Source organism: Emydura macquarii, unplaced genomic scaffold (genome assembly GCF_026122565.2).
Source record: "Emydura macquarii macquarii isolate MOO-44397 ecotype Brisbane River unplaced genomic scaffold, CSIRO-AGI_Emac_v2 contig_1644, whole genome shotgun sequence".
NCBI classification, from domain to species: domain Eukaryota; kingdom Metazoa; phylum Chordata; order Testudines; family Chelidae; genus Emydura; species Emydura macquarii.
Genome location: NW_027131781.1, coordinates 12,207,290 through 12,229,099, shown reverse-complemented (window position 1 = coordinate 12,229,099; position 21,810 = coordinate 12,207,290). Strand labels below are relative to the sequence as shown.

Here is a 21,810-nt window from a genome sequence, read left to right as displayed (position 1 = left end):
CACAGTATTATTCAGAAGCTGTATAATTCTGAGTAACAGCATTTGTAAGATGGGTGTACTCCCCCTTGCTTTTATGTTTAACAACCATGGTCTTATAATTTGATTAAAAAAATCACTGGGTCTAAGCTTTCATGTCTGAAAAATAAACTCTTATTCAAAGAGCTGAAGCCCTAAAATCTTGCTCTGAACAGCAACAACCAGAAATGAGCTCCAGATGCACTGCTGAAATACAGTATTTGGAGATCAAAGCATTTGTGATTTCTGTACCCAGAGCACGGACGTTTGGATTTTTAAATCTGCAAGAAGAGGTAAAAAACCAAAGATCTGTTCTTAAAAATTAACAAAGGGTTTCAACATTGACTAGTGTAGCTTTAAAAGGCAGCCTTCACACTGCAGTAATCCAAGCGGGTTAATAGATTCAGTGAAACATTCTGAATAGTATGGTAACGATTTATAGGCTTATTAACTTAATCAACAGGCAAACCAATAGATCAGGTTATAATGTGAATGTATAAAGCTTCTAAGATTTAATCAGATAATTTCTCTAAAGCACATTTTAGAAGGATGCCTCAGTACCAATCGCAACTTCTTTGCTTATCAGGGTTTTAAGGGACATCATTAAGGTCTGTAATCAAAAAACAAAACAAGTGAATTCTCTGCTTTTTACCATGTAGCTTTTGCTGAGCTTCTTGGCTGGCTCAGCTCCTGCAGAGCCTAATCTGTATTCAAGAACCAAAGGCTTCCTGGCACAGTCTACCACACCACTGCCAATTAGGGCTTTGACAACCTGCCCCTTATCCACACCCACTACACACCACCCCAACCCCAGCCTCCTCCTGATTAGAGTAAAGGAAAATTACACCCTCCTGAATATTTGAGCATGTGTGAATGGTGGTTCCAACTGATTACAGAGAAAGGACATAACTGAGCTTGAGCTTGCTCAGAGATGACTTTCTTAGTCTCTGGAAGAGCGAAGAGAGGGACTTTAGTAGAATGTGCTACAGCATGGCACTTAATAGACAAAGGAGGAGACAAGGTACCTGAGCAGAGGACACTGAAGTCTTAATAAGTCAGAAAAAAATAATAAAAGATGGCAGACTGTACAGGAAGGGAAATGGGGGCTGACGAGACAACAGAAAAGTTGTGGGAGGAACTTTTCCAAAGAGGAAAACAGTCGATTCTAAAATGATCCCCCTAAGGGCTTGTCTACATATAAATATTGTACCACAAACTGCACTAGCACAGAGAAAGCAAAACAATCCTCCTGTCATGGATGCAATTACAAGCATAGATTACTCCTGTACTGAATTGGGGCATCTATTCTACTTCTCCAAAAACACTGTTTTTATCAGTTTTTTTTAAAATGGGTAACATTTTCAAAAGCACCTAAGTGATTTAGGAATAACTCTGTCTCCCTACATGCTGAAGTCTTTTTTGAAAATATTACCCAGTTTATTACAATACACACCATCTTCAAAGTAGCAAGTCACACACAAATCCAAGATCCTCTGTTTCTTGTGTTTGGATACTACCCTTATATGCAAGAGTCCATCTATGCCACACCAATGCCTCTCCGTGAGAGAATGTAGTCCTCTACCAGAAGAGATGGCATTTGCAATGTCGAGCACATTAAACATAAAAACTCACCATCCAGCCTCAGACCCTAAGGATCTGACTAATGTGTGAACTGGCATCAAGCCATCCTAACAGATGAGCATGAATGATGGCAGCCAAGAGACAAAGTACAGTACACGCAACAACTGTGAGTGCTCAGGGAAGTAGTCTTAGCCGAACACATTTCAGCGACAGATGGTACGGAATTTACGTGGCTAGTGTTAAAAGGGATGTGCCATCTGTGAACTGGATTAACTTTCCAAAATAAAAATGCATCTGGCACTGTGACGACTGCTCAAAGCAAGTTTACAGCCAGTTTGCATCAGACCTTGTGAGGAATGGGGGAAAAAGGGAAAGGCAAAGAGATTAAGCTCTTTCTACCTTCTTTTTGCCTATCAACAGAGGAATCTTGGGACATTGGACATTAGGAATTTAGGCAGAGATTTGTTTGAATAGCTTGGCAAAGTGCAGAATGCCAATCCCAAGCATGGAAGAGTTTCACAACCTTTAGCATGGATTAGCTGTAGCTATTTTCCATCATAAATAGCTGAAAGCAGAAATTTAGCAGGGATCTGCAGAATCACCAGGCAGTCCTTAAAGTGGTAACACAAAGCCCTTTGCAATTAGAGAATTATGGAAATAAAGTACATGTAATACAAGGGAGGTCATGGCTATTTTGTTCCTTCCATGTCTCCTAGTAATAGGCAAGGTTTGAAACATATGATTACTGCCCCATAATGAAAGAGCACTTTAATCCAGCTGGCAAGGAACGCAAGATTTTAGAGTGTGGTTTCTGTTTTGTTTTGTTTTGTTTTTTTGCAGTAGTGGCAGATAAATAGGCATGCAGTTTAGCTGGGTAACTAAGGATCAACTTTCCATGGAATACTGTCAAACTCACTTTGTTAACTGACAGGATTAAGGTTTATGGTGCTTCTAATCAGTAACAAATAGAAAGTGAGGAAGAAAACGCTTGAATATGGCAGATCTGAGAACATACACTATGTTCCCTGAGCAAGGGGCTTCAATTTTAACGAGCTTGATTGAACGGAGGGGGGGGGGGGGGGGGGGGGGGGGGAGACAAAAAAACTCTTCCTTTTTGGAATTTCTCTTTACAGAGGAGTTTTCCTCCCTAATGTCCCAACCTATCTTCTGTGTCCTGAGACAACTCATATAGAAGAGACAGCCACCACAAGGAACAGCTTTGAATTTCTGTTGCAGGTTTCCCTGTGACAGCAGCAAGCTTCATTTGCTTCCCATCTAGAGGAACAAAGTCAGTGTTCGTGGAACTCCCCAACAAATCTGGCTTCTGTGCTTGCATCTTTCCCTCTGTGGAAAACTGCTCTGGTCACTCAGCTCAAACCTCACAAGTCAGTGGGACAGGAAAATGGAAACATGTTATCACAAATCAATAATTACCTGATGGCACTTATAAGTACCTGATGGCAACCTGAACAGGCAACACTATAAGAGGAGGGCCAAGACAGAGGGACATTATGCCTTAAAGTGTTGAGAGATCAGCCACCGACAGCTGAAAATAACTGATTTGTGTGTGGGAGAGGGGGCAAATCTTATAAACTGTCATTTTCAAAGCAGTCTAGGGTACTGAAATGCCTCAGTTCCTGCTAATTTTAAATGGAATTAGTAGTGGCTTTGATATTTCAGTCATAGAATCTCTTATCGAGCAGTAGATTTGGGATGAATGGACTATGGGGCAGAGACCACTTGCAGAAAGATAATTTTATTCTGCTTGCAACTTTCCAGGTATCTTAAAAAAAAATTTCTGAAAAAGGTTTTCCTTCACTGTCCTGATTCTCACAGGCTTTTAGCTGCAGTAAACTGATAAGACCATGTTGATGATGCTACGCTGTTGACACAGAAAAGATTGTGATGATGTATTCCACACTGCTACTTTACTTCAAATAAAACGGGAGGAATAGGTGAGGGAGTGGACTGCAATGGATCTGAAAGTCTCCAGTTGAAGCTCAAGCATTACTGATAACTGAAACAGAGAAAGGGGTCAAGGAGAACTATAAAAATATGTGGAAGATGTATAGATTTAAACCTCAATCTGAAGGAACCCAATTTCAATATGAACAATGACCACCTCTCCAGAAATCCTACCATCCCTTTCAATCAACCACATCTGTTTTACTGCTGCCACAATATTCTGTCTACTGTAATGTAGTGGTATCACAAGAGAGACTTCTCCTGTCTCAGCATGTGAAAGGACTGTACAGTCACAATCAAGACAAGTATCTCAGGAAGACCCCTCCCTTTTTTGTGGGAATAAGGTTAGGATGGTTTCAGCCCATCAACTCCCATCTCTATTTCTACCCCCTAATCCTTCTTGCTTCGAATCAGGCAATATTCCAACACATACTTTGCTGATGTGATTGAAACAGTACAGAGACATATACTGTGCCAGTCATAGAGCAATGGGTATAATCTATTCTGGAAACAGCTATATTCCAAAGGTTTGCTTTTGCATAATTCAACAAAGGCCATTTAAATCTGGTAATCTGTTATATTAGAGCTTTACTCTGAGTACATTCACATTGACTCAGCAAATCCTATAAAATTTACCTTGCTGACCATATTAATCACACCTCATTCATGCATCTGGATACGGATCAGTTGCTTCTAAATTATACTAATTGTTCTAAGCCTTGTAACATTTCTCTCTCTCTGTTCCCCATATCAACTTCATACACCGTCTCTTCTGATTTTTATTTCCTTCTATATTTAAAAATAAAACTTTTAAGGGGGTATCTCCTTGCCACTGTGACACTAATGTTGCATTATGCACTTATGTCATTTATGACAGTCAGATACTGGCGATTTTGTATGCTTGATTATCAAAAGCTTAATGAAATTCTAGTCAAATTATCTGGATAATTTCAAATGATGACCAGAATGATCAAGAGTTAAAATATCTTATTCTAGACTTTCCCCTCATTTCTGACTAACTCATAAAATCAATCTTTTCACTTTTTTATTTTTTCTTAAGAAAATACTGCAAATTAACATTTATCATTCAGAGTTTCTGGAAAGTTATACGAATTATTGAAGCCAATGGGACTTAAGCACAAGCCTAAAGTTAAGCATATTTTCAAGCGTTTTGTCAAATAAGTACAGGCGCCGAATCAGCAGTCCACAATCAAGGCCCCCTGTACTGTATATAAAAAAGCAGCGTTGTCTGGCTCTCAGAATGGTTTCTCCTTACCCTCTCAGGGAGGAGTTACCTTGTCTCGGTGCTGCTTAGTAGCCACCGGGAAACTCCAGAAATATTACAAAGCTATTACAATTAAGGTATTACAATTAATACTGAAGGTATTGTCTTGAAAGAAGTCATGATGCAAAATATCCCTCATCTCTCACACTTGAACTATAGGGTTGGATCTTTGTCACTAATTTACTACTCATCAGAATGGAAAGGAAACCTTCCGCACATGTAAACATTTTTCACAATAGTATTTACAAGAAATTTAAAAGGGGAATCTGTTTTTTATTGATATTTCACTCAAGGATTAACTTTCAAAACCCTTTCTGTCTGAGCCATAGCAGATCCTTTCTAGGTTTCGTCTGTCTTCCCCTCCCCACAGAACACGAGCAATGCTTTATCTTTCAGCACATGCTGTTCTGGGTCTTGACATGCTATTTTGTTCATTTTCTCTTTGTTCATACAAAACAGTAAACTACAGTCACTCCTCTAATTATATTTGACATGCTTTGTTTTTTAAAATAGGAAATTTTAATAAAATTGACCACATCATTTCCAGATTCAAGTATAACTAGGTTTTCAAATCTCATCATTTTAGGGCAAAGGAACAGCTCTAACAGTGCTATTATGAATAATAAACAACAATCCTAACTAGGACAGCCGCATAGCTATGTTCTTTAGAAGGATACAGTACAGTTGCAAAAATAAAGTAAGGCATGCTTAGAAGGCAACAGCAAGCAATTCCATGTTTGGAATACCTTGTTAACAAGGGTAATCCTTGATCATGCACATTCTGCACCAAGTAATGGACAATTCTTGAGGTCATGGTGGATTAATGAGTAGCTCAGTATGGCATAAGCAAGGTTTACTTCAGAGAAAAGTTTTGGATAATGGAGAATGATTCTCATCTTATGATGCAATTGCCCGAGGACAGAGGTGAAACAAACAAGGATTCAAAACGTGCAAGATGGAGGTCACCTTAGATAACCAATAGGATCCAGGCACATTCCTTCAATGGAACATGCCATTAGCTACACACATTAACGAGAACAGTTTCACCCCATTAGATGCATCAATTAAAGGACATAGTGCACATCAAGGAGTGACATTGTTACAGTACACTATACTGCTTGCTTGACCCCTACAATTTTTATAGAGTTTTCAGTTTTGTGTTTTCTTCCCATTAGCCTGCTAAGCTAATCTAGACAAATGGTTTTAATCTTCTGGCTATCTTGGTCAGAGAGTGGGACAGTGGATAGGACATAGGCCTGGCAAGTTAGGAAACCTAAGTTCTATCATCCCCAACTCTGCTACTGATGTGCTGTGTGACCTTTGGAAAGTCACTTTATCTTTCTGCACCCTGTTTTCCCCCTGGCTGTATAATGAAGGGAATGATACCATCCTTTGTAAAGTGCTTTTAGATCTGTGGATAAACAGATGTTTGCTGGGGATTTTTCAGCAGGGGCATGGTAATTTTTTGTAAGTCAATCTTCATCAATGTTTATCTTCACCTTTTAGTTTCTGGGTATTTTTTTCTAAACTGAACATGACAAATTATATACTATAACTCATTGTCTGATTAATTCTATAGATGCCAAATACAACACAGCAGCTATACTGGACAGATGAAATGCAGTAAAAAAATGTTAGAAAGAGGGAAAAACACAATAGTTTAAAAAACTGCAAAAGTTTTACTCATTTAGTTTTTCCCCCCACAGTGGCTCTTCCACAATTTAATATTATTTGGCAAGATACCTATGCTACCCATAAAATGCACACACCAGCAATGTATTTATGATTGATTTATCTCAAAATTCTTGCAAAGCAACATTGGCAAACATGGACTCTTACCCAGAGAGGGCGTATGATCAAACAGGCAGCATTTTTACACACCAGTGGGGTGCATTCTTCACTTCTGGCATAAGCTACAGTAATGTGCAAGAAAAGCCAACAGAAAAAGGAGGACTGACTCATAAGAAACTTTGCGAACATGAAAATGCCAAACGAATGTAGCACCATTTCTGGGCGTGACAGGATGCACCTGGATTGCTTGTAAACCTTCTTCTGAATCAAGATGAGTGTGAGGAGAAGGGAGGGAATCAATTCATTTATTGATCTATTGAATGTGAGAAGGTATGTTTTTGAGTCTGTTTCTTTGCACTTCCTTCATTACAAGAGAGCAGGCTGTCTAGTGCTTACATAACCCTTACCAATTTACAGCTGTCGAGGCTGATGTCAGGGTAACAGTTTGCCTTCTGAGACAGATGCCTATGAGCAGAATTGTGATTGTAAAAGTAAACCAGATTGCATGAACATGACCAACTCATGCTCAAAATTTAGACAGGACTGTATATTAACAGACCCTCTCCTCCTACTTTCCAATTGGTTCTGCAGGCTACGGCTTAGTGTCAGGTTATCATACCACCTTTTCACAAGAATATAGTACTGACTTAAAGAGCATGAAACATGATTACACCTTTTAAGAGCATTTGCCATGAGAAAAGGCTAAAGAGATTGAGTTTTATAAATGCTAGAGAGAAAAATATTTTGCAGGTGACCTAACCATAGCATTCAAAATTACTGAAAGGATTATTACTAAATAACTCATCCTGGTGAGGTAGGATCAGAAATCAGAGGAGAAAATTAAGAAGAAATCAGAAATGTGGACAGGAATAGTGCCTTAAATAAGAGTGGACATTAGGAATATGTTACAGGATAAGGCTATTGATAAATAACTTAGTGTTGCACTTAAAACTTTTGTAATTTGTAAGACTTCAGGGCTGGGTTCCCCTGTTTCTCCTGCAATTGCTGTTGATATACCTAACTATACTTAGTTATACCGCAGTATCTACATTCCCAATCAGGTTCCATGGTCCATTGTGCTAGGTGCTGAATAAAACGTATAAAGACATAATCCAGGCCCCAAAGGTTTTACAGTCTAAAACCTTAATCCTGCAAAGACTTGACCTCATACTTAACTTTATGCACTGTGAATAGTACCCCATTGAAGCAGTGGGATTACTCAGGGTGTGTAAAGTTAAACATTTGCAGGATCAAGTGCTAAAGGGCTGATCCATAACCTATTGAAGTCAAAGGGAGTCTTCATTCACTTTAGTTGGCAACAGATCGGGGCCTAAAAGAGCGTTAATTGCAGGCTGGGGTTTGGTATTAATGAAGTGCTAGAGGAACATAACATATTAAAAACGCAATTAATTTTAAAAATATTTTATTTAAGAGTGTATTTTTGACCTAATGTCTGTAATACTGATTGATGGGTTAAATTAAATAGTGTTGCTTAATATATTTTGTTTTAGGGTTGTAAGTTTTTAATTTATTATATTGTTAGGGTTTTTTTTGTATTATTTTGAAAAACTAATGCAGGTTTTTTTAAAAAAAAAGAATGTGTTAAATTGCAATAGTTTCAGATGGCATGCCTAATTTATGTACAATTAATGTGTAAACTTTTTAATTAAACTTTTACTTTTCAGTTAACCTTTGGTGGAGAAAGATAGAAAAAGTGATCAAGAGAAGAATGAGGGAGGGATAAAAGAGAGGAGGTAGAGAGGTCAGATAAAAATTACTTTCTTGTTGGGCTAAGTGAATTTCTCCAATCTAACAATTCTAGATAAAATGGTTACATAGTCCATCTTTTAAAAAAAAATATGCCAGTGGAACAGTTTCAAATCCCCTATGGCAGCTGCAAGCTTCATACTTTAAATAATCCTATTAGAGGTGTTTGTTACCTGTAGCTGAGAACTTTTTTTTAAGATCTAGTTATATGGGAAAGCACACTTTTGGCCATGAATAATGAAAAGCTCCCAGAGAATGAAGAGCCTAATTTGGCAAAAATGTCAGACCAGTGGGAAAACCATTAACCCTAACCCTTAAAAAGTCCTATGGTGTGCTTCTCATTCTCTTTCTATGATCTCTTTCTCTTATGTAAGCAGTCAAACATGCTGACATACTACAGAAAAGAAAAGGAAGCAAAAACCATACCAAAATACAGCAAGGAAAGACACTGTAAGATTATGAAGCATTTTAGAATGTTTATAGAATTACTGCTCAGTTTGTTAAATGTCCAAATACTTCTTTATGATCACACAAAATATAAATACTATGGGATCCTATTGTTACCTGACCAACTATAGCCTACTCTTAATCACTGCTGAGGAGGATGGTCCAATTTTAAGCACTAACATATACTGATGCAAAAGATGAGCCGAAAAATTTCAACCAGCTATTGTGGGGTGTCACTTTTCAGCGACCTCTCTGTCTCATCTGGGAGTGGTGGTGAGCTCCATGACATCCTCCTGAGTTCCAAGGATGGTTGCACCTCAGGCCAATGAAAGAGGGAGGAGTACAGTGAAGAGAAGAGATGAAATAGGGAATTCTCCATAGACACCCCTACCGCTTAAAAACAAGCAAAGAACTTGACTCAGTTGTGAAGCCAATATCCAAATTCAGCCTACAGAACTGCAGAGTTACTACATCACTTCCTTAATTGCTCTCGTAGGAAGTATGACTCTTATTTCATTCTCCTGTCTATCTTTAGACACAATCAGGAAGGGTCATATTATAGAATCATCTCTGAATTATAGACATGTCCTCTCAAATGGCTACAGTTAAGAGCGAGCTGATGCTTTTATCAGTCTTGCTTTTCAAGGGCTTAAACAAAAAACCCTCAACAATTTGGACTAGTGGCTGCTGGTAGCTTTCACCAACCACTAGTCCAAATTCTCATAAAAAATCCTTTGCTTTTGTATTGCATCTATGTTAAAGGAACAGCTTCTTAGACAAAAAGCTAATTACGAAAGGCTCAAAGACAGGCAAGCAAGCAAGAAACTGCTTCAAACAGTGAGGAGGATTCATAGTAAAGGAATGCTCGTATGAATCAATACAAATGCAGCCATCTATTTGTGGTTGCTAAATACATTTAATTAAATGTACATTAAATGTATTTAATCCCATTACATACAACTCATTTATTCATCTATATTATCTCAGGTTAACAGATATCATTCCCAGCAGACACTTCTCAGAAACGTCCCATTCCACTGATGGCCACAAGAAATTCCTCTCTTAATAATCGAGGTTGTAACAGAGACTCTACAGGTGCCATTCAGCACTGAATATTCGTGGCTTTCAGAAACAAATAGCTTATTCTAAGCAGAACAATTTAAATGCTATGGGGCCAGATATTCAGAAGTGCTGAGCACTCACAAATGCAACTGAAGTCAAAGGGAGAGATTGTTTCTCAGTATATCTGAAAATTAGGCCCTCAGTCACCAGTTCAATGTTTCAAACATCGTTTTCAGCTTTCTGGCTGGCTAAGACCACTTTGGCAGTCTGTTAAACATACTTCATTATTACACAACAGCATGATCTTTCATTTGAGAGGGGGATAAAAAGAAATCTCACAAAACACAGTAAGAATGTAGGAGATACCCAAGTAGAGGAAAGAAATGCCAACATTGCTTGTTTATCTACCTGTAAGCGAACAATGACACAATGGTTGAACTTTAATGCAGAAACCACCAAATATATACAAAAGTGTGAACATCCACTAACCCTGATTCAATTGCCTGCCCAGGCATACGTATATACAATAAAACCAAACAGTGGTCAGCTTTTCGCTGAAAGACATGTGAGCAGCAGCCACGCAACACTACAGAAAACAGTGTGAGAACGAAGTTGCTGTGCTAGTCTGCACAGAACAAATCACATTCCACCCCACGCAAAGGGTTCATTGCCTTCTCATGTTTTTAGAGAAGGGAATTCATGTAATAATGTAGTACAGATCTCACAATCACATTACAGGTGTGCAAGCATATGCCATAAATAACCACACAACATTTAATGCAATGTGAATCTGCACGTGTCTTCCCAATTCCCATCGGACTCCCAATGAGAGCAAAGCTCCAAGCAGGTGTACTTGTTGTAAACTTGTATAAGGATTTAGCAGCCCTGTTTCAATATTTGGCCAGGACTCTATCGTTCCACCTACACTGCAAGATTTCTGCAGGTGAAAGCGTGCAGAAGTGCCTTTACGACCACACTGTCCACACCCAAAGCCATTAAACCCACACCTAGTAGGCAACTACATTCCAAACTAGCAAGCTTGTCTGGGATGTGGGTGGGTGCGTGGTTTGAGTGACGACCTGCCCACCTACAAGCCTGCTTTGCAGTGCAGAGGTAGCAAAGGTGCGAATACCTGGTCTCAAGCCTCAACAGTCCTCTACTGCCATTTCCATAATTCCCCATGCCTGTATCTTCTGGGCTTTATATGGACAAACTTCACACTATACACTGGAAGCTGCCTCAGCATTTAACCCTTCATCTTCCACATGCTCTGCTCCACTTTCTTATCATTCTCTGAACTGCTGAGAACAGCATGGAATATGCCTTGCACCACACATGCTGCTAGATAGCCAGAGGATCACAGCAGGGTACCAGAGACCTTGAGTACACCCAGGAGTATGTTTTAACATGACTTTGGACCAAACATATTTATTTATGAGCTCTCCAGTCATCGCTGTAGTACTGATACACACAATCCCCAGGTAAAGAGAGAGAACTCTCCATGCATGATATTAAAACACTGGGCCACTGAAGACATCTTGTGCTCTTTCATTACAAAGGAGGTAGAAATGCATTAGACTGTGCGCCAAGAAAAGAAAACGAGGAAACTCTGTGAATACACATGGGGTGTTGGGGAAAGTCACACAAAGGTTTCTTTAGCATGGCTAAAGCTCAAAGCCATCCGTCGTGACCTATGCTCTGGCCAACAGGAGAATCCCATTACAGTGAAAGAATTCTCCATACCAGAAACATTGCTACGGATGTATTGACTTCTTTTCTCACTCACACTCACATTCGGTACTCAGTTGCTACTAGTTCTCACCGTTTAGGGTCTGGTCTGTCCCCAATACATTCCATTCTGCTGGAAGTTTCAGATGCCGAAATGCCAAAGCCACTTTCTCATCCAGAAAATTCACATCTCCAGAGGGGGGCCTTGACCGGTCCAGAAATCTTGTGAAGTTCAGCGCTTGCTGGTTCCCAGCGCAGGTTGCTAAGAACTGTGCTGCATCATAGGCCTCATCCTGAACGAACTGAAAACTTTCCTCTGCCAGCACTAGAGCAGGAAGCCCTTTCTTGGAAGCACAAAGTGCCACCTTCACTGTCTCACAGCAGTCATGGCCTGTAAAATAAAACCAAGGAAATGAACATAATTGTAACAGAGAAGAGACTAAAGTAAAGTGGATTTGAATGGTAACCCCCACCAGAAGTTAAATCACCCATGTGTGTGCTTCTGCAGGTTATCCCCATTAGTAGATACATACCCACACATATCATCACTGGACACACTACTTTTCAGGAAAAAGCCATATGGTGAAAAGGTCTCAGTACTGCTTCCTGCATGAGAACTCTGCGCACTCACTTTTCTACAGACCACATCATAGCCTTCTTGGTAGTGGGATAACTTCAGCCACGAATAGGCAAATTCAGGACTGCTCATAGTTATGGGGAAGATTTTCAAAACCACAAAGGGGAGTAAGCGGCTTGACTCCCGCTGAAAGTCAAGAGGAGTTTGACACTTCAATCCCACATGGCCACTGAAAATCGCCCCCTTAGTTCAGAGAGTCATATTTTAAAGAATTCAATAAGACAATGACAGTACATCAGAAATGAACCACCAGTATCAGCATTTGGAGCATCTAGCCAGTGAAGACAATGAATTAATTACACTTAAACAACCAAAAAGCAACAACTAATACTAGAAAATAACATGCTTCAAACATGTTCTATAGGTGTGATTAAATCTCTTTTATTCAACACTGCACCTGCCATTTGGATTTGGCTTCACATGACAGAACTAAGCTTGCTGCATTCCAGAGAACAAGGAAATTGCTGCTTTTCATATTTACCGAAAAAACTTATTTTCACAGCTCTGCTGACTTTTCTACTTATTTTGATGAAAGGCCAGCGCAGCAAGGCAGCAGTTCCACAGACCCAGAAAATGCAAGATAAACTCCCTTGCAATTTAAAAGGGGGAAAAAATAGCATCTTTTCAGCATGACCAATACTTAAAATTATTTGACAAGCCCCTTTAATAATAAGGTTTATGTTTCAAGTTCACTGTTCTCTGCAGTCTCTCTTTGTCTCTCACTCCAATGGTAGACCAACGTCGTTGTTTATGCCAGAATCAGCACGGACCCTTCACTAATTGCTGGAAAAGCTTCTCTCTCTACCCAGGACCTCAACATCTTATTACGTTGATCAAACCCTGATTTATTTATTTATTTTATTATATAAAAGAAAAGAATGATTTTTTCCTTCCCCTTCCAGCAGCTAGAAAGGAGTGAAGATTCAAATTTATCAAACACCTACTAGCTAAAGGCTGATATGAAAGATGAAACAGTGGGGGGGTGTGGCAGAACCAGTACTAAAACTGCTTACCTGCAAGAAAAGACAAGACCAATTTCAACACCATTTCAAAAACCTATGGCTGAGCCCTGCTCAGAGCAAGGTCTGGAATATGGTTTCTGAAATGGTACAAATCATAGATTTGCAATATAACCATCCTTGCCACCAGTCGATGACACCTAATGTCAGCAATAAGTACATTATTACTATAGATAAGTCTTAATCAAGATCCAGAGACAGCACCCTGATTGACATCCCAGCGACTGAGGGCTATGGTGGTGAGTGAGTTTCTCACTAGGTTACTGCTCCTGGACTTTGCCAATGGGGGTCTCCCACCCTGCCTTTCATTTATTCCTCAAGCTGCAGGACAGCAAGTATCTGGTAAACTTTTCAATCCCTGTTTCACAAAAATATTGATAAAATGTACACAATACAGTAATGACACAGCATCATCCCATACAAACCAGCTCAGTGCTGCACATTTTTGTTTTCACTAACACAGACACTGTTAGTAGGAACAAAAGCCATACTTGTACTGTATGTCATAAAGTCTTTCATTATGAATTATTTTTAACTTTGCAACCTAGTAAACAGTCCCCACAGATAACTATTTTTTAAACTCCAGTTTTTTCTTTATTCCTAGAAGCATCCCAGCTGCAAAATGTGCCTATAATATCCCTGTGACACCGACAGGCCAGATCAGGTCAGAGCAATAGGTCAATTCACCTGTGTGTGAATATCAAAGAAATGTTAAGGGTACTAATTCACTTGAGTTAATTTAGTTCAAAGGAAATGTGAATTATATTGTCTTCACTTATCTGTAACTTGTTGATTGCTATCACATTACATTATCTATACCCTGTAATTAGTGAACATAGAAAGTGGGTGTTAGTGCTAAGATGAGATGTTTGATGTGAAGACTTCATGAAAACGAATGAAATGTTACTTATACTGTTTGCACTCATCTATCCCTATTATAATGTAATGGCAGGCAATTGAATTATGTATATCACAGTAACTAATTTACTTGTGAATGCAAAGGAAGTAGAATACTAACTTCAAAGTAAGAGTCAGTGTGTTCAACAATGGAAATTCACAAACTCAGTTTGCAGTTGCTAGTCATCAAAACCCACGTAGGTGAAGACACTGGTCAGATTGTCTTCTGTGAACTGCTATAAATACTGGTTTACATGAATGATCCTGCATCATTTTGGAGACCCACAGGGAAGTGTTCCAGATGCAAGACAGAGATCCCCAAAGTTAATTTGTGTAACCCAGAGAGACTTAGGAGAACTAACCAATTACTACATCTATGCTATCATTTTGGATATACAAACTTTGACTCACCTGTTAATGTATTTTACCTGCTTTAACCTCTCAATAACTCTCATTTCTTTTTCTTAGCTAATAAAAATTTAGTTAGTTTACTAGAGAAATTGTCTCCTGTGTGTGAGATTGAAAATATCCATTGACCTGGGGTACATGACCGACCCTTTGGGGTTGGGAGTAACCTGAAGTGATGTGATTTTTGGCTGTAAAAACCTTTTATCACTAAGCTGAGTTTATGTGGGTGGCAAGACAGGCTGGAGGGTCTAAGGTACTGTCTGTGACTCCATGATAATATTGCTGGCATAATCCAGGAGTGTACATTGTTACTGGCTTGGTAAAATCTAATTATAGAATCTAACACCAGCTTGAGGTGTGTGCCCTATTTTCTGACAGTCTGACCTGAGATTAGCCCTCATAGTTGTGAGCCTCTCCAGACAGCATGGCAACCCCTACTCTGACAGCCTGCTGTCATTCAGAATTCAAACTGAACTTCTCCAAGCACAGCCAAGTAATTGTTAAGGGAGTGAAGTGGTGCACAGACAAATAGTTCAGGTTATTTACATCTTACACCTCCTAAATGAGACTAAGCAATTCCTCTATCTATCTGACACTAGTACAGGCTTTTCAGTTAGGAGAGTAGCAAGAGAAATCCCAGGTTTGATATTTGGATTCCCCTTGTCAAATAAACTGGCACTGCACTCATGTGCTCATAGCAGACATCCATTAGCATCCTGAGTGGAGTTCCCAAGAACAGGAGAGAGAAGCAAGCCTCATACATCAGGCTTACTGCACCCAATTTAAAGCAAAACCAGATGGGTGTTCAGTGCAGCATAGTGGGAGGTGACAAACATTTTATGCACTGGTCTGTAGCCAGTAAAGGTCTCTCAGAAATCACACACAAAATATCCAATATAGCTTTCAGAGAAGAAAGAAAGAAGAGACAATTCATTTTTATCTAATGGGATCAAACAAATGTTATGCTAACCCAAGAGGCATGTTCTCCTAAGGGGTAACGTACTCTTTCCCCTCAAATGCTTTGATGTTCTCCTTCCATCCTGACAAAACATCAGATACAGGGGTGAGTGTCTGGGACAGGTTCTGACTTTGGCAATCAGTTCAAAAGAAAGAGGAACGATTAAGCAACAAGCATGACAAATGCTAAGACTGCTCAAGAGGACCGGACCCTGCCTCCTGCTTTTGAAAAGTCTTCAGGAATGGTGCATGCGAGTACGCTTCAAAACATGAATGCAAACATACAGCCTTCTGAAGGGACCATCTCCAGTGGGGTAACATTTCTTTCAGCTTCAAGGACCCCCTTACAATAATATCTGGACTGCAACAAATCTTTTCACAGAGCATGCCAAGTAGCATTAGAAATGTTAGCTGAATTTCCCATCCTTTCTATGAAATAAGTGATGATTAACACTCCTATGCTCATTTTACAGATTGTAGAGCAAGGTTAAATGATTTTCCCAAGATCACACAGTCCCTGACACTGACGGAACACACTCAGTTAGTCCTGGTCACTTGTTCCTTGCTCTAACAACTATACTGCAGTGATTCCCTTTCTGTATGATAAGTATAAACTCATTTACCCTGAGCCAACATGGACACACTTGGTGTACGAAACAGTTTCCCTCTCCTTACTACAGGGAATACTTACAATACTGCAGCCAGTTCTTTGGTTATCTGAGGCATCATCTCAAAGCTGTGTGTCTCAGTCTGCTTAGGTTCATCATCACCATCCAGCACGCATAATAGTCTACCGAGGACCATTGTGCCAGCCAGAGCGACCACAGCAGATGGCATCACACCAGGCACTGAATAGTGAAGTTCCCAGATCTGGGTCAATCCTGCAAATCCACAAATCTTGGGGGTGGCCCCATGATCAGAGCCAGGTAGAGTCAGGGAGTGCACCCCTTTGCGCTTCAATGGAGAGTTGGAGACCATTTTCAATGCCTTGTGACCCCCTTGATTGCCTTTCATGACCCACCAGTTGAGAAACAGTGATCTAAGGCAAATGATAAATCATGACCACTGCATAACACCAAGTGATATTCTAATAGGAATTCTAGATGCTCTGCCAATGACACCAGCCTTCATGCTACATTTGTCCACTACTCTCGCAAACGTCTTTGTGCTTTCTTCTACACCATTCCTCTGCAAGGAATGCTTTGCCCATTTAGAACCATTAAGACACATTCTGACCCAATATCCACATGACATTAACCAACGAATACACTCGTTAACCCTGAGAAAACTCATATAAACTAAGCAGCACCAGACAATCCAATAGCTCTTGCTGAGTTATCATATTGTCCCTTCAACATTTCTCTCTGCCGTCTTGTTAGCTCTGATTTAGTTTGTATGCTCCTCAGGGCAGTGAGCAGATCTGCCTTCTCTTTTGAGAGGTAGCAAACATATCACTGGGCACATTATAAAAATATAAATAGACTGAAAAGCAGTTTTATTTATCAGTGCACGTGGTTTTACAGATTGAATTTGACCTAGGCAAGCTTCTACACATTGCCCTCTCTTTGAAAGCAAATGATAAAATCCACAGTATTCAAAAAAGAGCATGCAAGGTGAAGCAAAGAAACAAATTTTCATCTGAAGGATCTCTTACGGATCCACTAAATACCCAAACAACTTCGCCCACCCACCACAGTTCAATGTAGATTGGTACATTTCTTTCCAAAATTCCAGACAAAATCTGTGTTAAGAGAAGTACATTTCTTTCCAAAATTCCAGACAAAAATCTGTGTTAAGAAAGGGTCAGTGCTGATAACAAACCAGTGTTTGCCCAGGAACAGGCAAACGTTAAGAACATTTTTAGAAAGTGAAATGCCATCCATTTTTCAAAGTTTCATAACTAAATTGGCTTGTCTGATTAACCTCCAGCTTTTTTAAAAAAAACTGCTTCTCTGGGCAGAGATTCAACATGAACAAAATTTATGCCGAAAGCTGCTTCCCTCCTCTCCCCTTCAAAGAAACTGAAATGAGAAGTGAAGTCAAAAGTGAGCTTACAACGAAAATGGTCCTAAAACTTGAACTACAGAGACGCTGTTGCGATGCCACTACACAGGTGAATTATCAGAATGATAAAACTTAATCCTCCACACTTGTAAAAAGACAAGCCTAAATTATGGCTACCAGTCTGAGTACTAACTGTAGTGCTGCATTACACTCTCTTAGCTAGAAACTGAATTTGCTTTAGGCAACTGCATGACATATAAACACAATAAATTAAAATGAACATAGGCTTCTCGTCCACATGTACTTATGCATGCAGAATTGAAGAAAACTGACAAAAGTGCCTTTTAGTTTTCCTCTGGAGACTATCTTGTGACTACACCAGAAAAAAATGAGGAAACATGGAAATTACAAAGAGTTAACTGCTAATGGTTAACTTACAGTATATAACTGGGCTGGGTCTAATTTATGCCAGTACCATCTATTTGCTTGCCTAACATTGAGGGTGTGTTTAAAAGGGTGGTATCATTTCCCTGCAGGCTCCTTATCATTAAACAAAGCACACATGGAGACAAAACACTGTTGTGGCTAAACAAAGCCAATGAATGCCCTAAAACATGATTTCACTTCCTACACAGCTGAAAGTGGAAATCCCGTCCAAGCCTCCTATTTTGAGGATTCATACCTAATATAACAAACAATAGGTTCTTGGCCTTGGCATCTATTTAAAGTTACATTGAAAGAACATGCTAGGTTTGCTTTAGTAGGTAACTAAGGATTCCTATGCTAATTGTATCCTCTATCATGACCCTGTCATGATGACTTGAACTTTTTCTACAAAAGAACTTAAACAGAAAAAGAAACCTAGTATAAAAATTGTTTATTTTGTATGCAATGTATTCACTTTGTGTCAGTCAGTGGTGCTCCTCCTTGGTGGCTGGCATAAAAAGAGGTTAAGGGGCCAGCTACTGCTACCAGATAAAGGAGTTATTTTGCTCAAGGAGTATAGCACTCTGTTTTTTAAATGTAAGGACCCCGTGTGTGTTGATTTATATCATTGTTGTACCCACAGTTTGCAGCCCATGGATTCACTACATGCTGAAACAGACAGATATTGCAATTGCCAGACAAAAGGCCATATTCAACATTTTAAACTTTCAACACAGAAATCTATTTCCTTGACAAAATCTTTCCACCTCTTCAACACATTCAGGGTGGTCATAAAATCGATGGCATTATATAGCTTCCAAACACTCAGTCATAGATACTTTCTAAACAATATTCACCAGTTTTTTCCTATGACATATGTCATTTAGCTAGCTTCATCTCCTTTTAATAAGCCGGCATAATGCATTTAAGTATACCAGAGAGGCTGCCGTATAGAACTGTTTTTGGCTACATCATCTGTCTCTAGTTTTTCTAGTTTTTTAGAGGTTTCATTAATAAGAATAGTCATGTGGACTTGTTTTGAAATATTTGTCAAGTGATCACTTGTTACACAACTTGTTTACTCTTTTGGTCTTCCAGTACAAAGATTATTAAATAAAGTAGAGAGGGCAGCCTTTTCTATTAACAGTAGTTTTCTAGGTAAGACATCTTCAGTGGTGTAGGAGAATAAGCGTGAATATACATTTTTTAAAAATGTAAAGTCAAGTATATATTTTAAACAAAGGTATTGATAGTTTAATTGCAATTTATTTTACTTTCAACAACTACAACAGTCATGTAGAAAAAAATCCAAAGAGTAAAGGAATTACAAAAAGATTAGGCAGAACCTCTTTCTCCATATGAATGCAATTACGAAAATATATAGTGAACACCATTAAAAAGTCAATGTTTTCTGAAAGTTATGGAACCATGCAGTAGTAATGGAAATTGCATATTTCCACAGACGCAGACGAGGAAATAATTGGGGCATCTCAAATGTGTGCGAACGGTTGGCAAATAACAACCACCACAGATAAGCACAAATGATGTTTAAGAACCTAATTCTGCTCCCATTGAAACCAGTGCAAAACTTCCATTCACTTCAGTGTTACAGGAGCAGGTCCTAGTGAATTAGATATTACAAAGGACAACTTCTGAAAGTGATACATGATAAAACACTATAGTGAACATGGGAATCAATGGTATGGCATATAATCGCCTTCTTTATTGTTGTAATGACATGGTTCATAGACATGACATTTCTTACCCTACCAATATGTTAAGAGTGAAGTTTTGTTTGCCTGCAGCCAACTATTCTTACTGCAACTGAACCGTTAAGGGCCCTTTCCTACTCTCATTTAAGTCCTTACTTCCTAAACTACATTTAAATGGAAACAGAGATAAATCAAGCCCCAGACAGATTAATAAGAATGTTAAATCATGTAACCCACTTAAAATGAGCTTGCATTTAGCAGTCCGGGGCCCAGTGGGTAGATCTCCACCTCGCAAACTTACACAAGGGGCACTAGTTAGAACTTAGGAGACTCAGATTCAATTTCCTGCTCCATCTAGGGTTGCCAGATGTCCGAGGCATTTCCAGTAGAGATAGGGAGGTGTTAGTACCTTATACAAGGCGCTGGTGAGACCTCATCTGGAATACTGTGCAGTTCTTGTCCCCCTGTTTAAGAAAAATGAATTCAAACCGGAACAGGTGCAGAGAAGGGCTCTTATGATGATCCGAGGAATGGAAAATCTGCCTTATGAGAGGAGACTCAAAGAGCTTGGCTTGTTTAGCCTAACCAAAAGAAGGCTGAGGGAAGATATGACTGCTCTCTATAAATAAATCAGAGGGATAAATACCAGGGAGGGCAAGGAATTATTTAAGTTCAATGCCAATGTGGACACAAGAACTAATGGATATAAACTGGCCATCAGGAAGTTTAAACTGGAAATTAGACACAGGTTTCTATAAGTGTTTTCCATAAGTGATACGTAAGTGATCCATACGTTCTGGAATAGCCTTCCAAGGGAGCAGGCGGGGGCAAAAAACCTCGCTGGCTTCAAAACTGAGCTTGATAATTTATGGAGGGGATGGTATGATGGGACAGCCTAGTTCGGCAATTGACTGATCTTTGACTACTGGTGGTAGATATTCCAATGGCCTGTGAAGGGATGTTAGATGGGTGGATTCTGAGTTATTACAGAGAATTCTTTCTTGGGTGTCTGACTGGTGAGTCTTGCACACATGCTCAGGGTTCCACTGAGAGCCATATTTGGGGTCAGGAAGGAATTTTCTCTCAGGGCAGATTGGCAAAGGCTCTGGGGGTTTTTCGCCTTCCTCTATAGCATGGGGCACGGCTCACTTGCTCAAGGATTCTCTGTACCTTAAAGTCTTTAAACCATGATTTGAGGACTTTAATAATTCAGTTAGAGGTTTATTACAGGAGTCGGTGGGTGAGGTTCTGTGGCCTGCATTGTGCAAGAGGTCAGACTAGATGATCATACTGGTCCCTTCTGACCGTTGAGTCTACGAGTTTTCAACCGGACTTTCCAGTCGAAAACAGGGGCTGACCCTAATAGTCCAGTTATCTGTAGTAACCGGACTCCGCTACCTGGGGGCAGGAAAAACAGCAGCTGCTAATGGAGCCTGGAGGAGCACTCAGGAACAGCTTGGGCAGAGAGAGGTACCAAAAGCTCCCCTGTGCAACTCCAGTCACTCCCTCAGCGTGGTTCTCCCTCCTCCCATCCTGCCCCAGTCATCCCCCCCACCCCCGGAGCACAGCTTTCTCTCCCCCCCGTCCTTCCCCAGTCACCTCTCCATCCCCAGAGTGCGACTCTCCCTTCCCCATCTTGCCCCAGTCACTCATCCCCAGAGCATGGCTTTCCCTTGAACATCCTACCCAGTCACTCCTCTATCCCTAAAGCGCTGCTCAGCTGGCATGGGGAAGGAGGTGGAGAGAGCAGTGAGCGATCAGGAGGTAAGAGGGGGAGGAGAGGGCCGGCCTTGGGGGAAGGGGCGGGGCCTCAGAGGGGAAGGCGGAGCAGGGGCAAGGCCTCAGGGAAAAAGGCGGAGCAGTGGGCAAGTGAAGTGCCAGAGCTCAGTGTCTGGTTTTCACAAGTTAGAAAGTTGCCCACCCTAGCTGCACCACAAACTTCCTGTGTGACTTTGTGCAAATCACTTAGCCTCTCTGTGATGCAATTCACCATCTGTAAAATGGGGATACTAGCACTTTTCTATTTCACAGGAGTATTATGAGGACAAATGCATTAAAAACTGTAAGGCTCTCAGATGCTATGGAAATGAGCATTATGTAGGAATCTAA

At 40.0% G+C, this 21,810-nt stretch overlaps 1 protein-coding gene across 4 annotated transcripts in view; it reads right to left on the bottom strand.

Annotated features, from left to right (window-relative positions):
- The window catches only part of AKAP13 (A-kinase anchoring protein 13), a 297,054-nt gene that overhangs the window by 163,627 nt on the left and 111,617 nt on the right, over nt 1-21,810 (bottom strand). For all 4 annotated transcript variants that reach the window (XM_067555646.1, XM_067555644.1, XM_067555647.1 and 1 more), the window contains one exon: nt 11,736-12,032. In XM_067555646.1, the coding sequence (XP_067411747.1) occupies nt 11,736-12,032 (297 nt within the window). The remainder of the gene's footprint in view (nt 1-11,735; nt 12,033-21,810) is intronic.